Source organism: Rhinoderma darwinii, chromosome 5, assembly GCF_050947455.1.
Source record: "Rhinoderma darwinii isolate aRhiDar2 chromosome 5, aRhiDar2.hap1, whole genome shotgun sequence".
Classification (NCBI taxonomy): domain Eukaryota; kingdom Metazoa; phylum Chordata; class Amphibia; order Anura; family Rhinodermatidae; genus Rhinoderma; species Rhinoderma darwinii.
This window is the reverse complement of record NC_134691.1, coordinates 291,006,484-291,023,980: the sequence shown is the minus strand read 5'-3', so window position 1 is coordinate 291,023,980 and position 17,497 is coordinate 291,006,484. Positions and strand designations below refer to the sequence as shown.

Below are 17,497 nucleotides of genomic sequence, written 5' to 3'. Positions count from 1 at the left end.
GCCTGCCACTATGATTACTGCTTATTAAAGTCAAACGACTTCTTTCATAGCAGATTTCTGGCCGACAACCCCCCCTTACCTTCCCAGCTTTCCGCTATACTCTTCCCAATCCTTCTACTCCCTCCTTTTTCGTCTCTTGTCTTTATGCTGTTTCTTTTATTATATCGAACCTGCATATTTACTGTTACTGCAACCACGAATGTTCGACACTTTGTCTTTATAATTGCAATATAATGTGCTGAGTGTATAGATTTATTTTTTGTTCAGTATTATTTATTTGTGTTTTCGAAATATGCCCTTTACCTTGGTGTAAAAACTTTCAATAAAATTTGTTGAAAAAGAAAAGGCCCATGAGAAGATTGGAATCTGGCAGCACAATTTGTACTTCTCTAAAGTCTACATTTTTATCAATCCTGATCTGTCCTACATCATATACAATAGATTAAAATTGACCTGTAGGATTTAAATACTGTAAAATGCGTCATATGCACATGACTACAGTAACGACAGTACAAAGGTTGTAGCAGTGACTTTATCATGTAGTAACTTCATCAGATACGAACAGAGTTCACATTCCATGTAGGGTTTTGATGTTAAGTGACTTGTATGACCCATACCTGGTTTTACAGCTTTTTCTTCAGTCAATACATCACCCAACAGACAAGCACATGATGAAAAGTGGTACTTGGACTTTTGCCAGCACCAGAATCGCCTCTTCTTTGCTACTACACTAAGAAGCTGGGCCTTATCTGAGTCATTTAAACTGGAGACAGATATCAATTCACCACCATCATCAATGTCTCTCAGGAAATTCTTAGTAGCTTTTGCAAACATTTCAGATAATGCAGTGACCTAAAATATAAACAGAAAAACATATATTGGATTCAGTAAAACTTCCAGAAACACACACTAGGAAAATAGCATGCTAAGGCCTCATGCACACGACCGTAAAAACTCCCGTTATTACGGGTCGTAATTACGACCCGTAATAACGGGCTCATAGACTTCTATTGGCGACGGGTGCCTTCCCGTTTTCTCACGGGAAGGTGCCCGTGCCGTTGAAAAAGATAGAACATGTCCTATTTCAGGCCGTAATAACGGCACGGACAGTCCATAGAAGTCTATGGAGCTCTCGTAATGACGAGTGGCTACATGTGTGCACCCGTCATTACGGCAGCGTTGCTAAGCGACGTCAGTAAATAGTCACTGTCCAGGGAGCTGAAAGAGTTAACTGATCGGCAGTAACTCTTTCAGCACCCTGGACAGTGACTACCGATCAGTATAAACCTGTAAAAAATAAAAATAAAAGACGTTCATACTTACCGAGAACTTCCTGCTTCCTCCAGTCCGGTCTCCCGCCCGTTGCCTTGGTGACGCGTCCCTCTCGACATCCGGCCCGACGTCCTGGATGACGTTTCAGGCCATGTGACCGCTGCAGCCAATCACAGGTCAATCACAGGCTGCAGCGGTCACATGGACTGCCGCGACATCCAGGGATGTCGGGCTGGATGTGAAGAGAGGGACGCGTCACCAAGACAACGGCCGGGTAAGTATGAATTTCTTTAACTTTTATTACAGAAAAGGCTGTCCCTTCTCTCTATCCTGCACTGATAGAGAGAAGGGGCTGCCGATTAGTGCAGTGCTATTTTGCCGCCAAAAACGTGCCCGTAAATACGGGTGGAATACGGGTGACACCGGACCCATATTTACGGGCACGGATTCGTAAATACTGGTGCAAAACGGGTGGAATACGTGTGACACCGGACCCGTATTTACGCCAGTATTTACGGGTGGGAAAAAATACGGTCGTGTGCATGAGGCCTAAGGCCCTATTACAAACCATATTTTCAGGAGAGAGTCAGATGTCAAACAGACAAGGAAGCCCAGGAGGTAAGAGACCTTTAAGATGTCTGGTGTAGTTATACCTGCCCTCCAAAATGTTGATAATTATAGCCTAATAATATTTATATAAAAGCTTAGGCATTCAAATACTACAATGTTTTTTTAATGCATTGGACAATAAACTACTTTTGAAGCACATCTCCACCAAAATAAATGCAGTGCTACCAAAATGCTGTGTATCTTTAGCTTTAAATTATATGTCCAAACTTATTTATTTTTTTAATCTAAAAAAGTTCAAAATTCTGCACGGATTTATTTCTTAAAATAGCTTTATATCAGTAAGTGCTCTATTTTACTGATACAAAGCTCCAGCACAGACATATATTTATTTAAAAAGGGGTATTCTCATATACTAATGTTCTGCCGTATTACTAGGATATTTCATAACATTATGATGACTGGGAGTCTGACATCTGAGACCCCACCGATCGCATAAATGACGGTACAGATGTCAAGCGAATAGGATTCTGTTGTAGTTCCCGACACAGCAGATAGCTGGGAGCATCTCTGGGAAGGGAAAAATCAGAGAAGGAGAGGCAGTGCATAACTAGAGTTGCGGCCTGTTCCCTCAGGGGATCGAGTGGGATCCCGGCAGTCAGATCCCCCTCCGATTAGGAAGTGATGGCATATCTTAGCAATATGCCATCTCTTCCTTTATATTGCTATACACTGAACTCGATAATAACACAGTATGCAGTAAGCTCCCATCTTCCCTCTAATGGTGGCTGCAGGCAGCCAGGATATGATCTCTTAAGGCCTTATTCACACAACAGTTAAAAACGGCCGTGTGACGGCCGTTCATTTAAAGGCCTTCACATGGCCATTTTCAGAACAATGATGTTCTAGGAGTGTATTCACACGGCTGTTTATTTAACGGCCCGTGAATAATGGGTGTCAAAAAATAGGACATGTCCTATTTTTGGCCATTTTAACGGCCTGACAGCCCCATAGAAGTCAATGGGTCCGTTTTTAACGGCTGTCAATACATGTAACAACCGTTAAAAACGGATCTGTGACATGGGGATTGGCAAGGGAACTACTAGTTCCCTTGCTGGCTATCGGCGGCTCGATGACACTCACTGATGCAGCGCCGACCTCTTCCCGTGTGGTCTCTCGTCTTCACGGGTTCTGCAAAGGCGACGCGATAACGTTATCGCGCCGCCTTCGCAGACGAGGGACGACGCGTGAAGACGAGCTGCAACGGTGAGTGTCATCGCGTCGCCTTTGCAGATCCAGTGAAGAAGAGAGACCTTACCTGAGAAGCTGCATCGATGAGTATGTAGGGCATTCATGTCGGGCTGTGTGGCATCCACATCGGGGCTGTGTGGCATATACAGGGAGGTGTGTGGCATCTACATTGGGGCTGTGTGGCATCATATACGGGAGGTGCGTGGCATCATATACAGGGTGATGCGTGGCATCTTATACAGGGAGGTGCGTGGCATCATATACAGGGAGGTGCGTGGCATCACATACAGGGAGGTGCGTGGCATCACATACAGGGAGGTGCGTGGCATCACATACAGGGAGGTGCGTGGCATCACATACAGGGAGGTGCGTGGCATCACATACAGGGAGGTGCGTGGCATCACATACAGGGAGGTGCGTGGCATCACATACAGGGAGGTGCGTGGCATCACATACAGGGAGGTGCGTGACATCCTATACAGGGACGTGCGTGGCATCCTATACAGGGAGGTGCGTGGCATCCTATACAGGGAGGTGCGTGGCATCCTATACAGGGAGGTGCGTGGCATCCTATACATGGAGGTGCGTGGCATCCTATACAGGGAGGCTGTAAATAGTTTCTAGGTGAACATGTGACCTTCCTTTGGGTGTTTTCAGGGGGTTGGGACAAAAAAAGCCTGACCAATGAAATTCATCAGTTTTTTTAACGACCATGACGGATGTCAAACTGCCATTAAAAACGGACAGACGGACTGGAAACGGATGAAAAGTTGGAGACAAACTGATGCAAAATGGCCATGAAAAACTGACAGTTGATCAGTTTTTAATGGACATTTTTTTTCACTGTCGTGTTAATATCGCCTAAAGCAGCGTACCTGTCGTTTCAGGTGACTTTTCAGAATCACCCGCCGTGTATGTACATGACGAATAACACTATTCCTGATCATCATATGACCTGTATCCTGCATTTATCAACAGTTTTCTCCTCTGCCTCTGTCTCTCTCCCCTTCTCTCCTCACCTCTCTATAGACTACTGTAGGCAGCTCTCTCTCTGTCTCTCTAGACTTTAGCGATAAACTAATAGTGAATGATCTGTGTAGGAAGCATGATAGAGGGAAGAGTGATAAGTGGAGAAAGAAGCCTTCTTCTGTAATAAGATACACTGCAAAGTGTCTTATCTTCGCTTGTACTACTTATGGAAAATTTGTTGTAATCACAGTGACTCTTAGGAATGACCATCTTATATGATCTGACCTGGCCTGCAACAAAATATGTAACAGGACCCAACAGTGAATTTATTTAAAAAGATGTGGTTTTAGTGTAGAAGTTTTACAGAGATTTTATCAGACTGCTATTGAAACTATTTTGACCTACAGGATTACAGTATGGTTCAGGTCGGGGACTGTCAAAGAAAAGAGAATGTTGTGCAGGATGGCTAAGGCTGCTAGATCTATTAACGTGTTGGAGTTGTGTACTAATTATGAGCAACGATGAATTAGTAGGACTACCAGAATTGTAGAGGGCAGATCACATCAACCTCCAACTTTTTTGAGTTAATGTCATCAGAAAGGAGATATTGTTTGATTAGGGCACATACACGCAGGTTTTAGGAGAGTTTTTATCCTACTGTAGTAAGGTTCTTAAACATGTATATGTGATGTATGTATATGTGTTGTCTTATTTTCCAATATGCTAATTGCCGTTTCAGCGATTATTATACTTGGCCATAAAGTTTCTATCTTTTAGTTAATAGGAGGACGGACCTGTCCCTGTCCCTGTAATATGATGCGCTTACCTACCTTATCCACTTCAATGTTATGACTGAACTGTTTCTCTAAAATGCTCTTTAAATGGATTCCTCAGGGTGCCCGTACACGCTGTGGCTGTGCAGCGGTGGTTGCCAAGCGGACGAAAACCGCAGCAGCATCTGCACACTCTTTTGAAAGGCGGTTTTGGGCTGCGCGGCCTGTAGCACATGAAGCAAATTGAAGCCATAAGCTTCACTTGAACAAGACGTGCTGCCACAAACCGCATCGCAAAACCACGTGCGATTTTGCTGCCCGTTTCTCGGCCGTGCAACTACCGCAGCACGGCTATAGCGTGTGCGGGCACCGAGACATATCATGCTAATCTTACAATCATATAATTAAGCAGTGAAGACCTATCTCATTGCACAAATGAACACTCCTTGCTTTATAATAGCAATTAGACTTACCGGTAATTGTATTTCCAGGAATCCATCATGACAGCACTACAGGAGGTTGCCCTATTGACCTCTGTAGGGACAGGAAGACAGAGAGGTTAAAAGGCCCCTCCCACCACCCACTTGCCAGTGTTTTTCAATTACTACACCAGGATGGATGCAACCCTATTTTATTTCTAGGGATAATAACTGACATGTTCATTGCACAAATCAGAATTCAATCAGGGAGGGATGTAATGGTGCTGTCATGATGGATTCCTGGAAATACAATTACCAGTAGGTCTAATTGCTATTTTCCAGTACATCCCTCATGACAGCACTACAGGAGCAATACCAGATTATAATGCTCAGGGCGGGACTACGGATTGAAGGACTTTCCGTCCAAAACTTAAATCCGTATCGGACAGAACATCGAGCCTATAATGTTTGCAAAACGTATGATGGCTTGACCAAGTGGCAGCTCTGCAGATTTGGTCCATAGAGGCTTCTCTTCTTTCTGCCCAGGATGCCGAGACTGCCCTTGTTGAATGGGCTGTGATGCCTTGTGGGGCAGATAGTCCTTGGGACTTGTAGGCTTCTTGTATGGTGGTTTTTACCCATCTCGCTAGAGAGCCTTTTGAGGCTCTCTTTCCTCTTTTCTTTCCCCCAAACAGGACAAATAGATTTTTATCTCGTCTCCAGGAGGAGGTTCTATCCAGATACTGAAGAATTGTTCGCCTGACATCCAGGCAATGGAATTTTTCTTCTTGATGGTTTTTTGGATCTGGATAAAAGGAAGGTAGAATTATTTCTTGTTCTCTATGGAAAGCAGTAGATACCTTTGGAATAAAGGAGGGATCCAGCTTTAGAATGATCTTATCCTCTTGTACTTTTAGGTACGGTTCTATGATTGACAGAGATTGGATTTCTCCAATCCTTCTTGCTGAAGTAATAGCGACTAAGAATGCAGCTTTTAGAGTTAAAAAATGCATACAAATTTTGTTGAGCGGCTCAAAGGGGGGCTCACAAAGAGTCGTTAACACCACATTCAAATCCCAGGTAGGAATGGATTTCTTTAGGGAAGGTTTCAGTTTAGAGACCGCTTGGGTGAATCTTCTGATCCACCGATGTTCAGCCAGAGGAGTGTTAAAAAAATTACCTAAGGCTGAAATCTGTACTTTTAAGGTACTAGGGCTAAGTCCTTTTTTGAATCCCGAAAAAAATCTAGGATTTTTGCAATGTTGGGAAAAAAGGGGTCTGGTCCTGGGTTTCCATGCCAGGAACAGAATTTCTTCCAAATCTTTTGATAGATTTTAGAGGTAACTTCTTTATGACTTAACAAGATAGTTGAAATTACCTCATCTGACAGACCGTGGTTCCTCAAGATCTGCCTTTCAGGATCCAGGCTGACAATTTCAGAGTTTCTATTCCCTGGAAGAATAAGGGAACCTGGGAGAGAAGATTCTCCTTGACTGGGAGCATGATAGGGTCTTCCAATGCTAGGTATTGTACGATTGGAAACCAACTTCTTTTTGGCCAATAGGGAAGAATAATGATGAGCTTTGTCAAATCTTCCTGGATTTTTCTTAATACCATTGGTATTAGAGGAAATGGAGGAAAGGCATAGGCCAGATCCATGTCCCAGGGTTGGGACAATGCATCTACTCTCAATGGGTTGTCTCTGAGATTTAGGGAGAAGAATGTCTCTACTTGAGTGTTTTTCCTCGTGGCAAACAGGTCTATTTGTGGATAACCCCAATTTCGGGTTAGGGACAGAAAGACTTCCCTGTTTAGGGACCATTCTCCAGGGTCTACTTTTTCCCGACTCAGGAAATCTGCTGATAGGTTCTCTGAGCCTTTTAGGTGGACTGCCGTGACTGATAGGACGTTTTCTTCTGCCCAACTGAAAATTTGTGCAGAGAGGGCCTGAAGAAGAGTGTGTCTTGTTCCCCCTTGATGGTGAAGAAAGGACACTGCTGTCGTGTTGTCCGATAAAATTCTTATATGCTTCCCTTTTATGGTGGGTGAAGCTCTTATAAGTGTCTCCAATAGGGCTCTTAGTTCTTTGAAGTTTGAGGACATCATCTTCATTTGAACAGTCCATGTGCCCTGAAAGTGTTGGTCTTGGATTACTGACCCCCAGCCGTGTTTGCTGGCATCTGTGGTAATCACTACATAAGGAGACGTTCTCCAGGGGACTCCCTTGTCTATGTTGTTTGTGCAGAGCCACCACAGGGGGGATGATTTCACAGTCTCGGAAATTTGAATTTTTACATTCAGGGAGTTTTGTTTTCGATCCCACTGGGACAAGATCAGATTCTGTAAGGGTCTGGAGTGAAATTGGCTCCATGGAATAGATTGGATGCAAGACGTCATCATTCCCAACATCCCCATACATTCCCTTATGGAACAGGCGTCTTTCCCCCAAAATTTCCTTACTTCTGCCAGTAGGAGTATTTGTTTCTCTCTTGGGAGGAAGGAATGTTGACGGGAGGAGTCTAGCAGTACTCCTACGAAGACCTTCTGTTTCTGGGGAGGAAGACTCGACTTCTGAAAGTTGATTATCCATCCCAATTCCTGTAGTAGGGAAAGAACCTGTGACCGATGACTGACTAAGATAGCCGGAGTATCTGCTGTCAACAAGAAGTCGTCTAGATATGGGATAATTACTATACCTTGACTTCTTATGAATGCCATGATCTCTGCCATAATTTTCGTAAAAATTCTGGGGGCGGAGGAAAGGCCGAAGGGGAGGCAGACAAACTGGAAGTGGAGAATGGAAGGACCGTCCTGAATTGCGAATCTGAGGAATCTCTGGTACGCGGGGTGGATAGGAACGTGATAATACGCATCCTTTAAATCGATCGTACACATTGATGCCTCTTCCCTTATTAGAGGAATAGTCGATCTGATAGACTCCATCTTGAATTTTCGATATTTCACCCATTTGTTTAGGACCTTCAGGTTGATTATTGTCCTGTAGGAACCGTTTGGTTTTTTGACCAAGAAGATTTTTGAATAGTGGCCTTTGCATATTTCGTTGTGGGGAACTGGAGAAATGGCTCTCAATCTGAGTAGTTTCTGGACGTCCTGGATAAGGATCTGATGAAGATCTTTTGCTTGGTACTGGGTTATTAGGAATTTCTCTGGAGGAATGGAGGAAAATTCTATTTTGTATCCTTCTTCTATGATCTTTAGAACCCAGGGGTTCTGGGTTATTCTCGACCATTTGGGATAAAATTGTAGGAGTCTTCCCCCCACGCTCTTGGCGTCATTGCTTTGAGGGCTGGAATGAATTATTTGGGTTAAGGAGATATCCTCTACCCCTTTTCCCTTTGGGGTAACTCCAGCGACCGGACTTCCCTTTCCCGCTGTAGTTCTGTGAGGTAGGATCCCTCTGTTGGCGAAATCTTCCAAACTGAGGGGTTTTTTTTTGGTTTCTCTTGAGGAACCCCCTTTTTTCTATCTGTTGCACTCTCCAGCATGTTATCGAGGAGAGGACCGAACATCAGAGACCCTGTAAATGGGATAGAACACAACTTGTTCTTGGACTTCGTATCTCCTGACCACATTTTGAGCCATAATGCTCTTCTAGCAGCATTTGAGAGAGCCCCATTCCTGGCAGCAAATCTAATAGATTCCGCTGAAGCGTCTACCAAGAATCCGGTTGCCATTTTTAGTAAAGGTAGAGATTCTAATAGATCTTGTGGTGATGTCTTCATCATCAAATGGGTCTCTAGCTGGTTTAGCCATATAAACATTGCTCTTGCTACTGATGTGGCCGCGATATTAGTTGAGATCAAGGCAGAGGAAGATTCCCACGCTCTTTTCAGTAGTCCGTCTGCCTTTCGGTCCATGGCGTCCCTCAACTGAGAGGAATCTTCAAATGGGATTGCGTTTTTTTTAGCAACCCTGGCTACTGGGACATCTACTTTTGGGATCTCATCCCAAGGCTTAGTGTCCTCTGGATCAAAGAGAAGTCTGTTTTAAAATCTCTTGAAATGAAGAGCCTTTTTTCTGAATCTTCCCATTCAGTTGTCACCATTCTTTTGAGATTTTCGTTTACCGGAAAAACCCTTGTTTTCTTTCCCGTTAGACCTCCAAACATCTCATCCTGGATGGTATGTGGTTGGTCTTCTTCGGGAATATCCATAGTTTCCCGTATTGCTTGAATTAAGGTATCCGACATCTCGGAAGAGAAGAAATTTTTTTTCTCTTGAGTGGAAGAAGTTGAAGGCAAGAGTTCCTCTCTTTCTTCTAACTCATCCTCCGATAGGTAATAACACTCCTGCTCAGAGTCAGACCCCTGAGAAGGAGGACAATATTTTTGATCCACTTCAATCCGTGGTCTTTTTGCCCGGGGGTGTGAGGGACTTTCTTGCGGAGGGGCAAGGGAGGCTACTGACTGACCCACTTCTTCACGAATCATAGTCCTAAGTTCAGACATGAACGTTGGTTGTTCCTCCTTTAGTATTTTTGCAATACAATCTTGACACAATTGTTTCCTATGGGACTCTGGCAATTTTTTTGCACAAGTCGCACATTTTTTAACCTTCTTTTTATCAGTTTGTCTCTGAGAGGAATCTTTTTCCTAGAGAAAACAGAAGGTAGGTAAAGTATGGTGTACATACATGAGGGGTCATACCCTTCCCCAAGGGTGAGACTCACGTGACCCTGGGACATATCTGGAGTTCCATCAGGACGAGGAAGTTCCATACCGCGACAGGTAACAGGCAATGCAATATGCAATCCACAAAAAAATAATCCAAGTTAGAGTTATCAGCTCTAACTACATACCTGTGCGTGTCCCTTTAAATGCGGGCGTTTTGAATTTCCCGCCTTCCAAGATGGCCGCGGACCGGAAGTAGCCCGACGTCATTTCCGGTCGGCTATTCGTCCAGCGTGTTCCTGGAGTGCAGCCGCCATAGCCGGCGACTGAGGCCTGCTATGCGGTGCAGCGAGGATCCCTGCCGGTGCGTCCATGTTTATGGAGCTGCCGGTCCCCGCCTGGTCCGCGGCCCGGCCGAAGCCCGTTTGGGAAACTCCAGCCCCCACACACTACCAGAACCCTGCCTAGGATTCCTTAGGTAGGTGTCTCAGGGAGGGAGCTAAGGGACCCCTCGCTTGAGGGGTGTTAGCCTGGGCTTTATGGGGAAGAGAAGGGGGAGTGCACGGACCCCCCGATCTTGCCCCAAAACGAGTTTCTTTCCTGCACTAACACAAGAGCGACGCTCTCTGCTCCTGACCCTGTGGGGACAGGAAGAACACTGGCAAGTGGGTGGTGGGAGGGGCCTTTTAACCTCTCTGTCTTCCTGTCCCTACAGAGGTCAATAGGGCAACCTCCTGTAGTGCTGTCATGAGGGATGTACTGGAAAAGATACTGTACATATATTCTATACATGTTGACAACAAGAAATAAGGCAACTTAAGACATCATTGTTAGGTAGTGTAGTTTTGTAGTTTCAAGCCACGTCTTTCCTTATGCCATACTAAACATGGGTGTGAGTCTATAATTTGTACTATAATTTACCACTTCCCACATAGAGTAAGCGGTGCGAAATTTCCGCAGCATTTACAGTAGCAGCGAAGTGGACGAGATTTAGAAAATCTCATGCCCACGTTGCGGGAAAAAAACGCAGCAAAAACGTTAATAAATTGACCTGCGGTGCGGAATTTAAATCAGCAGCATGTTAATTTATGCTGCGTTTTAGTTTATTTTACGTTGCGGGTTTTACCCATTGAATTCAATGGGGATGCAAATCCTGCAACATAAAGCCAAGTGTTGCGACTTTTGCGGCATAAAAAATCCATACTTACCCAGAAGTTTGTGCTTCTTTGTCCAGTCAGGACGTTGCATCCCATGTGACTGCTGCAGCCTGTGATTGGCTGCAGCAGTCAATCCCAGGAGGCCGGCCTGTATGATGTCAGAGGGCCGCCTCCTGGGATGACGTTACATCCCATGTGACCACCGCTGCAGCCAATCACAGGCTGAAGTGGTTACATGGGCTGCAGCATCATCCAGGGAGGCAGGACCGGACTGCATAGGAGTAACGCGTTGGCATAACAACAGCCTAGGTAAGTAGGAGTGTTCCGAAATGTGGTGCGAATTTTGAAACGGAATGTACTGCGAGTTCAAGGTCTGACACGCTGCGTGATTTTTACGCAGCGTATCCAACCTTTGGGAACCCGGCCTAGGGGGTAACTGTGGTACAGTTTTTTGGGTGGAATGTCCATTACGGAAAACAGGTTAAAAAAAAAAAAAGTTTAGACTTACCCATAGTCAGCCCGGCCACCTGAAAAGACGTTTCATCTCATGTAACCGCTACAGCCTGTGATTGGCTGCAGCAGTCACATGGGATGAAACATCATCCCAGGAGGCCAGCCTAGATGGAAAAGCATAGAGATCTGGGTAAGTATAAGCTTTTTTATTTTTCTGAGTTGCAATTTTTGTGGCGGAATCGCAGTATTTTCACCGCAAAAAAAAATATCGCAGTTGCATTTTGTTGCAGGCTTTACCTCCCATTGTGTTGAATGTGGCAAACCTGCAACAGAAAACGAGCGATTCCGCAGCATAAATTGACATGCAGATAAAAAAAACTGCACCGCAGGTGAATTGATGAACGTTTTTTCGGCTGATTTTTTACGCAGTGTGTGGATGAGATTTGTTTAAATCTTATCCACTCTGCTACTACTGTATTACGCTGCAGATCTTCTGCAATGAAATACGTTGCGGAAAATACGCAGTATTTACGCTACGTGTGAACATACCCTTAAAGGGATTTGTATAACTATAGTTAAAGGGGTTTTCCCATCTTGGACATTCATGGCATATACACAGGATATGCCATAAATATGAGACTGTGGGTCCCACCTCTGGGACCTGCACCTCCCTCTAGAATAGGGCTCCAGTCTTACCTTCTCTTGCTCTCGCTGTTCCTCAGCCACTGACTGACGAGGTGATCGGGAGTTCCGAAACAGACGCGCTCGATGAGCAACGCAGTTTCCATAACTACCACTGAAGTGAATAGAAGTTACAGAAATAATGTAGAACAGTGAGCTACGCTTTTTCCGTAGCTCCCGAGTTACAGAAATATTGTAGCTCGCCAAATTAGTGCGAATATAGTGATAACAAATTTATACCGTTTTTTTTATGATGTACTACTCTTAGGCCTCATGCCCACTACAGTTATTTTCTTCTGTGTGCTATCCGTTTTTTTTTATGGATAGCACACTGACACATTCATTTCTATGGGGCCATGCACACTTCCGTTGTTTTAATGGAACCGTGTGGCCGTTCCGACAAAACTAGGACAGGTCCTACTCCTGTCCTTTTTTGACGGAACAGTCACGGCCATTTCATTCATTTGGTCCGTTGAAACAACAGGCTGCACACGGAAGCCATCCATGTGCGGTCTGTGTTTCACAGACCCGTCGTAAGCGGCCATACGACAGCCAATGGAAGTGTGCATGAGGCTTTAAAAGGAAAAAATGTGTTAAAAAAAAAATTTGTGTCACCATATTGAGAGCCATAACTTATTTTTCGACGGAGCGGTGTTGGGGCTTGTTTTTTTTTTTGCATGGTGAACTGTAGTTATTGTTATTAACATTTTTGGGTACATACGACATTTTGATCATGTTTTAGCCCATTTTTTGGGGGAGCTGAGGTGATTTTTTTTTTAGAAAAATTTTTTAGTCCCCCTAGAAGACTTGAGCACTCGATTGTTGATTGTTGGTACAATACACTGCAATGCTTACTTTTCATTTTTACCAGCTCCTATTAATAGGAGAACAATGAGCAGACCTAGGAGCCTTTGTTAGGCCCCCAGGCTGCAATGATAACCAGCAGGAGAGAGGAGCGATGGGATGATGGAGAGGCTCCATCCCTCTTTCTAACTACTTAGAAACCGCGCTCATTATTGATAGCGGCATCTAAGTGGTTAAAAGGCAAGGTTCGGTGTTATCTCCGATCCCAACAGTTACAGTGAAGTTTTGGCTGTAATATACAGCCAAAACCTACTGGGTATGGTGCGGGCACAGCCTGTGAGCCTGCTTCGTACTCCCCTTCCCGGCCTTGACGTACAGTTACTTCAAGTGTTGGGAAGGGGTTAAAGGGCTCTGACAAACACATCTGGAAGTACCGGTACTTATCTCCTAGGGGATGATTTCCACTACCTATAACAAATTCAGTTGCAGGGCTCTTCCCAGCACACAAAGAAGTCAACTGTGTTCAGGGTCAGTGATTGGCTTCAGCTTACAGTATATAAAAGCAATTGCCGTATGTGGGGAAAGGGAGTGTTTGTTCTAGAAGTCTCAGCTATAAAAAAAAAAACAGAGGGTTGTGGTTTTGACCACAGGTGCTGCAACCCTTGGAATCTGCAGCTGTCATTGTACTGGGCCTTACAGTTGCACTAACAGGAACATATTAGAAAATGACTTCTGAGATGTTTTAAAGAAATAAAATTATGTTAAATGATCACTAACCTTTCAACAAACTTGGCATGAATCAAAACTACAAGCGAACATGAGAAACTTTGTAATATATCTTATTAGAGACAAATGGCTCTTTCTCCACTTATCAGGCATTTCTCCCCCCTGCACTGATCATTCAATGCTAACAGAGGGATCATGGAAGAGGGTGGAGACCGAAGGAAGAGGAGGGAGCAGTGTGAGGGAGAGACACAGAGGCGCTGCTGCAGAGTTTAGTAAGTATTCTATCCCACACCAGTGCTGGATTTTTAGCTAAACTGCTCATTACTGCTGTATATCCTCCTCCCCCACTGCTGCAGATTCTATATATAGATGTGATAGATAGAGATTGGGGTGCAGGATGTTCTCTTCTCTGTGTGCAATGTATAGAAGACATGATAGCCATTAGGTTCCAGCCACTTACTCAGAGACAACTGTGAATTAGGGATAGAGACTGCAGAAGGTAATAGTACAAAAAAAAAAAAAAGGCATATACAAGTCACATAATGGCCAGAAAGTGTTATTCCTCATGTATACACATACGACAGCTTATTCTGAAAAGTCACCTAAAAAGTTCAGTGCAAAAAGCCTTTAAAGAGGCTCTGTCACCACATTATAAGTGGCTTATCTTCTACATAAAATGATCGGCGCTGTAATGTAGATTACAGCAGTGTTTTTAGTTAGAAAGATGATCATTTTTGACAGAGTTATGACCTATATTAGCTTTATGATAATGACTTTCTCAATGGACAACTGGGCGTGTTTTACTTTTTGACCAAGTGGGTGTTGTGGAGAGAAGTGCATGATGCTGACCAATCAGTGACCAATCAGCATCATACACTTCTCCCCATTCATTTACACACCATATAGTGATCTTATTACATCGCTATGTGCAGCCACATAAACACACATTAACGTTACTCAAGTGTCCCGACAGTGAATATACATTACCTCCAGCCAGGACGTGATGTCTATTCAGAATCCTGTCACTTCTGTAGCGTCTGTGTGAGATTTACAGCAAGGCAAGCGTAATCTCGTTTTAAATGACAGGTTACAACGTAATCTTGCGAGATTACGCTTGCCTTGCTGTAAATCTCACAGAAACGCTACAGAAGTGTCAGGATTCTGAATAGACATCACGTCCTGGCTGGAATGGAGAGAAGTGTATGACGCTGATTTGTCACTGATTGGTCAGCGTCATACACTCCTCTGTACAACGCCCACTTGGTCATATAGTAAAACACGCCCAGTAGTCCATTAAGAAACTCATTAGCATAAAGCTAAAATAGGTCATAACTCTGTCAAAAATGATCGTTTTTCTAAATAAAAAACACTGCTGTAATCTACATTACAGCGCCGATCACATGTTCAAGATAGGCCACTTATAATGTGGTGACAGAGCCTCTTTAAATAGGCTTTATTTTTTTTAAATCAATCAGTTTCGCTCAGTCTTATATTGCGGTTGCTTTTCATAGCTAAATTTGCAGTTCATGGCAAAAACGAGAAATTATCTAAACAGAGGAAACGTGGGCAAATTATTGTAGGGGCGAGTTAGACCCCGCCAAGAGCCATTATAATTTTTTTAAGTAGCCAGACCCACCCTCAAGAAATCAGTAGAAGAGAGAAATAGAAAACTAAAAACAGACACCAGCAGCAAATCTCTAAGCACATTGGCTTGTTTGTCTCCTGGAATATGTCTGGTCCTGATTTACAGTATTCTATTTATGTGATGAAACTCTGGACACGCAATCGGCTCTGTAACAAATGTGAAGTAATGAGCAGCTATATATACTTACACTTTACTGAATGATAAGATTGTGCAACAGACTCCGATCTCAGTAACTTCATTCTGTGGCTTGGATCAGCTGTCTACTTACTATAGAAAGTGCATGGTATTGAACAGGATACATATTTAGGCCCTGTTCACACACCAGTGTCGTTGTGCATGGAGCCTGTATGCTGACACACTCCATGTCCTGCCGTAGGGTGCCTCAGGAAGAACTGTATCTTACATTAGAAGCAGTACTATAGGAGGCTGCCTCCATAATATACCATGTACAAGAGCATGCCACTATTTTTTTCTTATGGATTCTCACAAAATCCATGAGAAAAATCTCGGAGGCACAGTACGGCCTTGTTCACAGGGAGCAGATCTTGCATGTATTTTTAAAGCCAAAACGTGGAACGAAACCTAAACAGCAGAAATATATAAAGGAAGAGCTTATAGGTCTGCGCTCCTAAATCCAATTTTGGTTTTAAAAAATGCATGCCAAATCTGCATTGTGTGAATATGTCCTTGCTATTCTGTAGGCACCGTATTACATCTCTGTGCCAGACGGATCCGTAATGCAGTCATGTGTCAAACCCTAAATGAGGTGTGAAAAAAGAAATTTATTAAATCAGTTTTGTTATACTGGATCCGTACAGGACACAGGTAATTCAAACTGTCCAGTTTATGTCTGGCGGTCATGGGTTCAGCCAAAATCAGCAGAATTTGGAAGAACGGTGTTGGAGATTTGGCCTTGTAGCAATGTACAACCAGCATTGAAGGGGTTTGGGCATAAGTGCCACTTGTTCTGAGCAGTGGTCCCACCGGCACGACCCATCAGGAAATGTTCACACAGGGCGGATACATTGCGTAAAAGTACACAGCGCATCCGCCCTGGCAGCCGCAGGGAATTCCAGCCGAAAAACCGCTCACCAAGTTGTGGTGCAATTTTTCGGGCGGAATGTCCGCTGCGAAAAACTGCACGTTAAAAAAATAAAAACACATACTTACCCTCGGACATTCTGCAGCTCATTTTTTTTTTGTAATTCAATGGGAAAAACCCGTAACACAAAAGCAGCGATTCCGCAAATACAATTGACACGCACGCTCAGGTAAATTTCTGAGTGTTTTTTCGGCTCATCATTTATGCAGCGTATGGATGAGATTTGTTCAATTCTCATCCACTCTGCCGCTACTGTAATATGCTGCAGATTTTCCGCAACTAAATCTGTTGCGGAAAATCCGCAGTATTTACTTTACGTGTGAACTTACCCTTAGGCCTTATTCACATGAACGTGTTAAACGTCCGTGTGACGGCCGTTGAAACAATGGACCGTGTGAAAATAGGACGTCCTATTTTTTCATGCTTCACGCATCCCTCCATAGGCTGTAGTCTAAGGAAGGATGCGTGATATCGCGTCCCATAGCGCAGAGCACGGATGAACCTCGGACGTGAAATACACCCATTTTTCACGTCCGAGATGAATGTAGCCTTAGGGTAAACATCAAACAGAGCAGCGCTCAGAGGTCAGAAAACGCTCACTTGTTGGCTGATCAGATCTTTTATGCAGCCCAAAAAATGTTCGCTTGTCGGCAGCACATGTGTACACGGGGAGACGCAAAATGTATGGAAACAAACGATCATATTAATAATTATTCACCCCCATAAAATCTCCCCATGTAAAAGCACCTTTAATCTTTTATTTTACCTAATTCCGCAGACTACATAACACACTTTGCGCAACCATTGCAAGTAGTTTAGGCAATACCTTTGATGCATGTCTTCAAATCTGTTATAGATATCGCAAAACAAAATCTGTTTATCAATATGGTGCACGTTATTTACGCCATTTTTCTATCTAACATTATGCCACATTTCTGGACCGGTCAAATGACTGAATATCACTTTTGATCCCCCCCCCCCCCAAAAAAGAGACAAAGTGGTTAATATAAAGTTGAAAACAAGAGTAAGTAGTCCCCAGCCTCAGTGT

At 43.8% G+C, this 17,497-nt stretch overlaps 1 protein-coding gene and 1 long non-coding RNA gene across 2 annotated transcripts in view; one reads left to right on the top strand and one right to left on the bottom strand.

The window, feature by feature from the left end:
- GSDME (gasdermin E) overlaps positions 1-17,497 on the bottom strand; it is an 82,253-nt gene that overhangs the window by 64,389 nt on the left and 367 nt on the right. The window contains exon 2 of the mRNA XM_075827274.1: positions 618-852. Coding sequence (XP_075683389.1) covers positions 618-834 — 217 coding nt within the window. The 5' untranslated portion in view covers positions 835-852. The remainder of the gene's footprint in view (positions 1-617; positions 853-17,497) is intronic.
- The window catches only part of LOC142651961 (uncharacterized), a 76,382-nt gene continuing 72,763 nt past the window's right edge, over positions 13,879-17,497 (top strand). The window contains exon 1 of the long non-coding RNA XR_012847745.1: positions 13,879-13,974. This is a non-coding gene — a long non-coding RNA (uncharacterized LOC142651961). The remainder of the gene's footprint in view (positions 13,975-17,497) is intronic.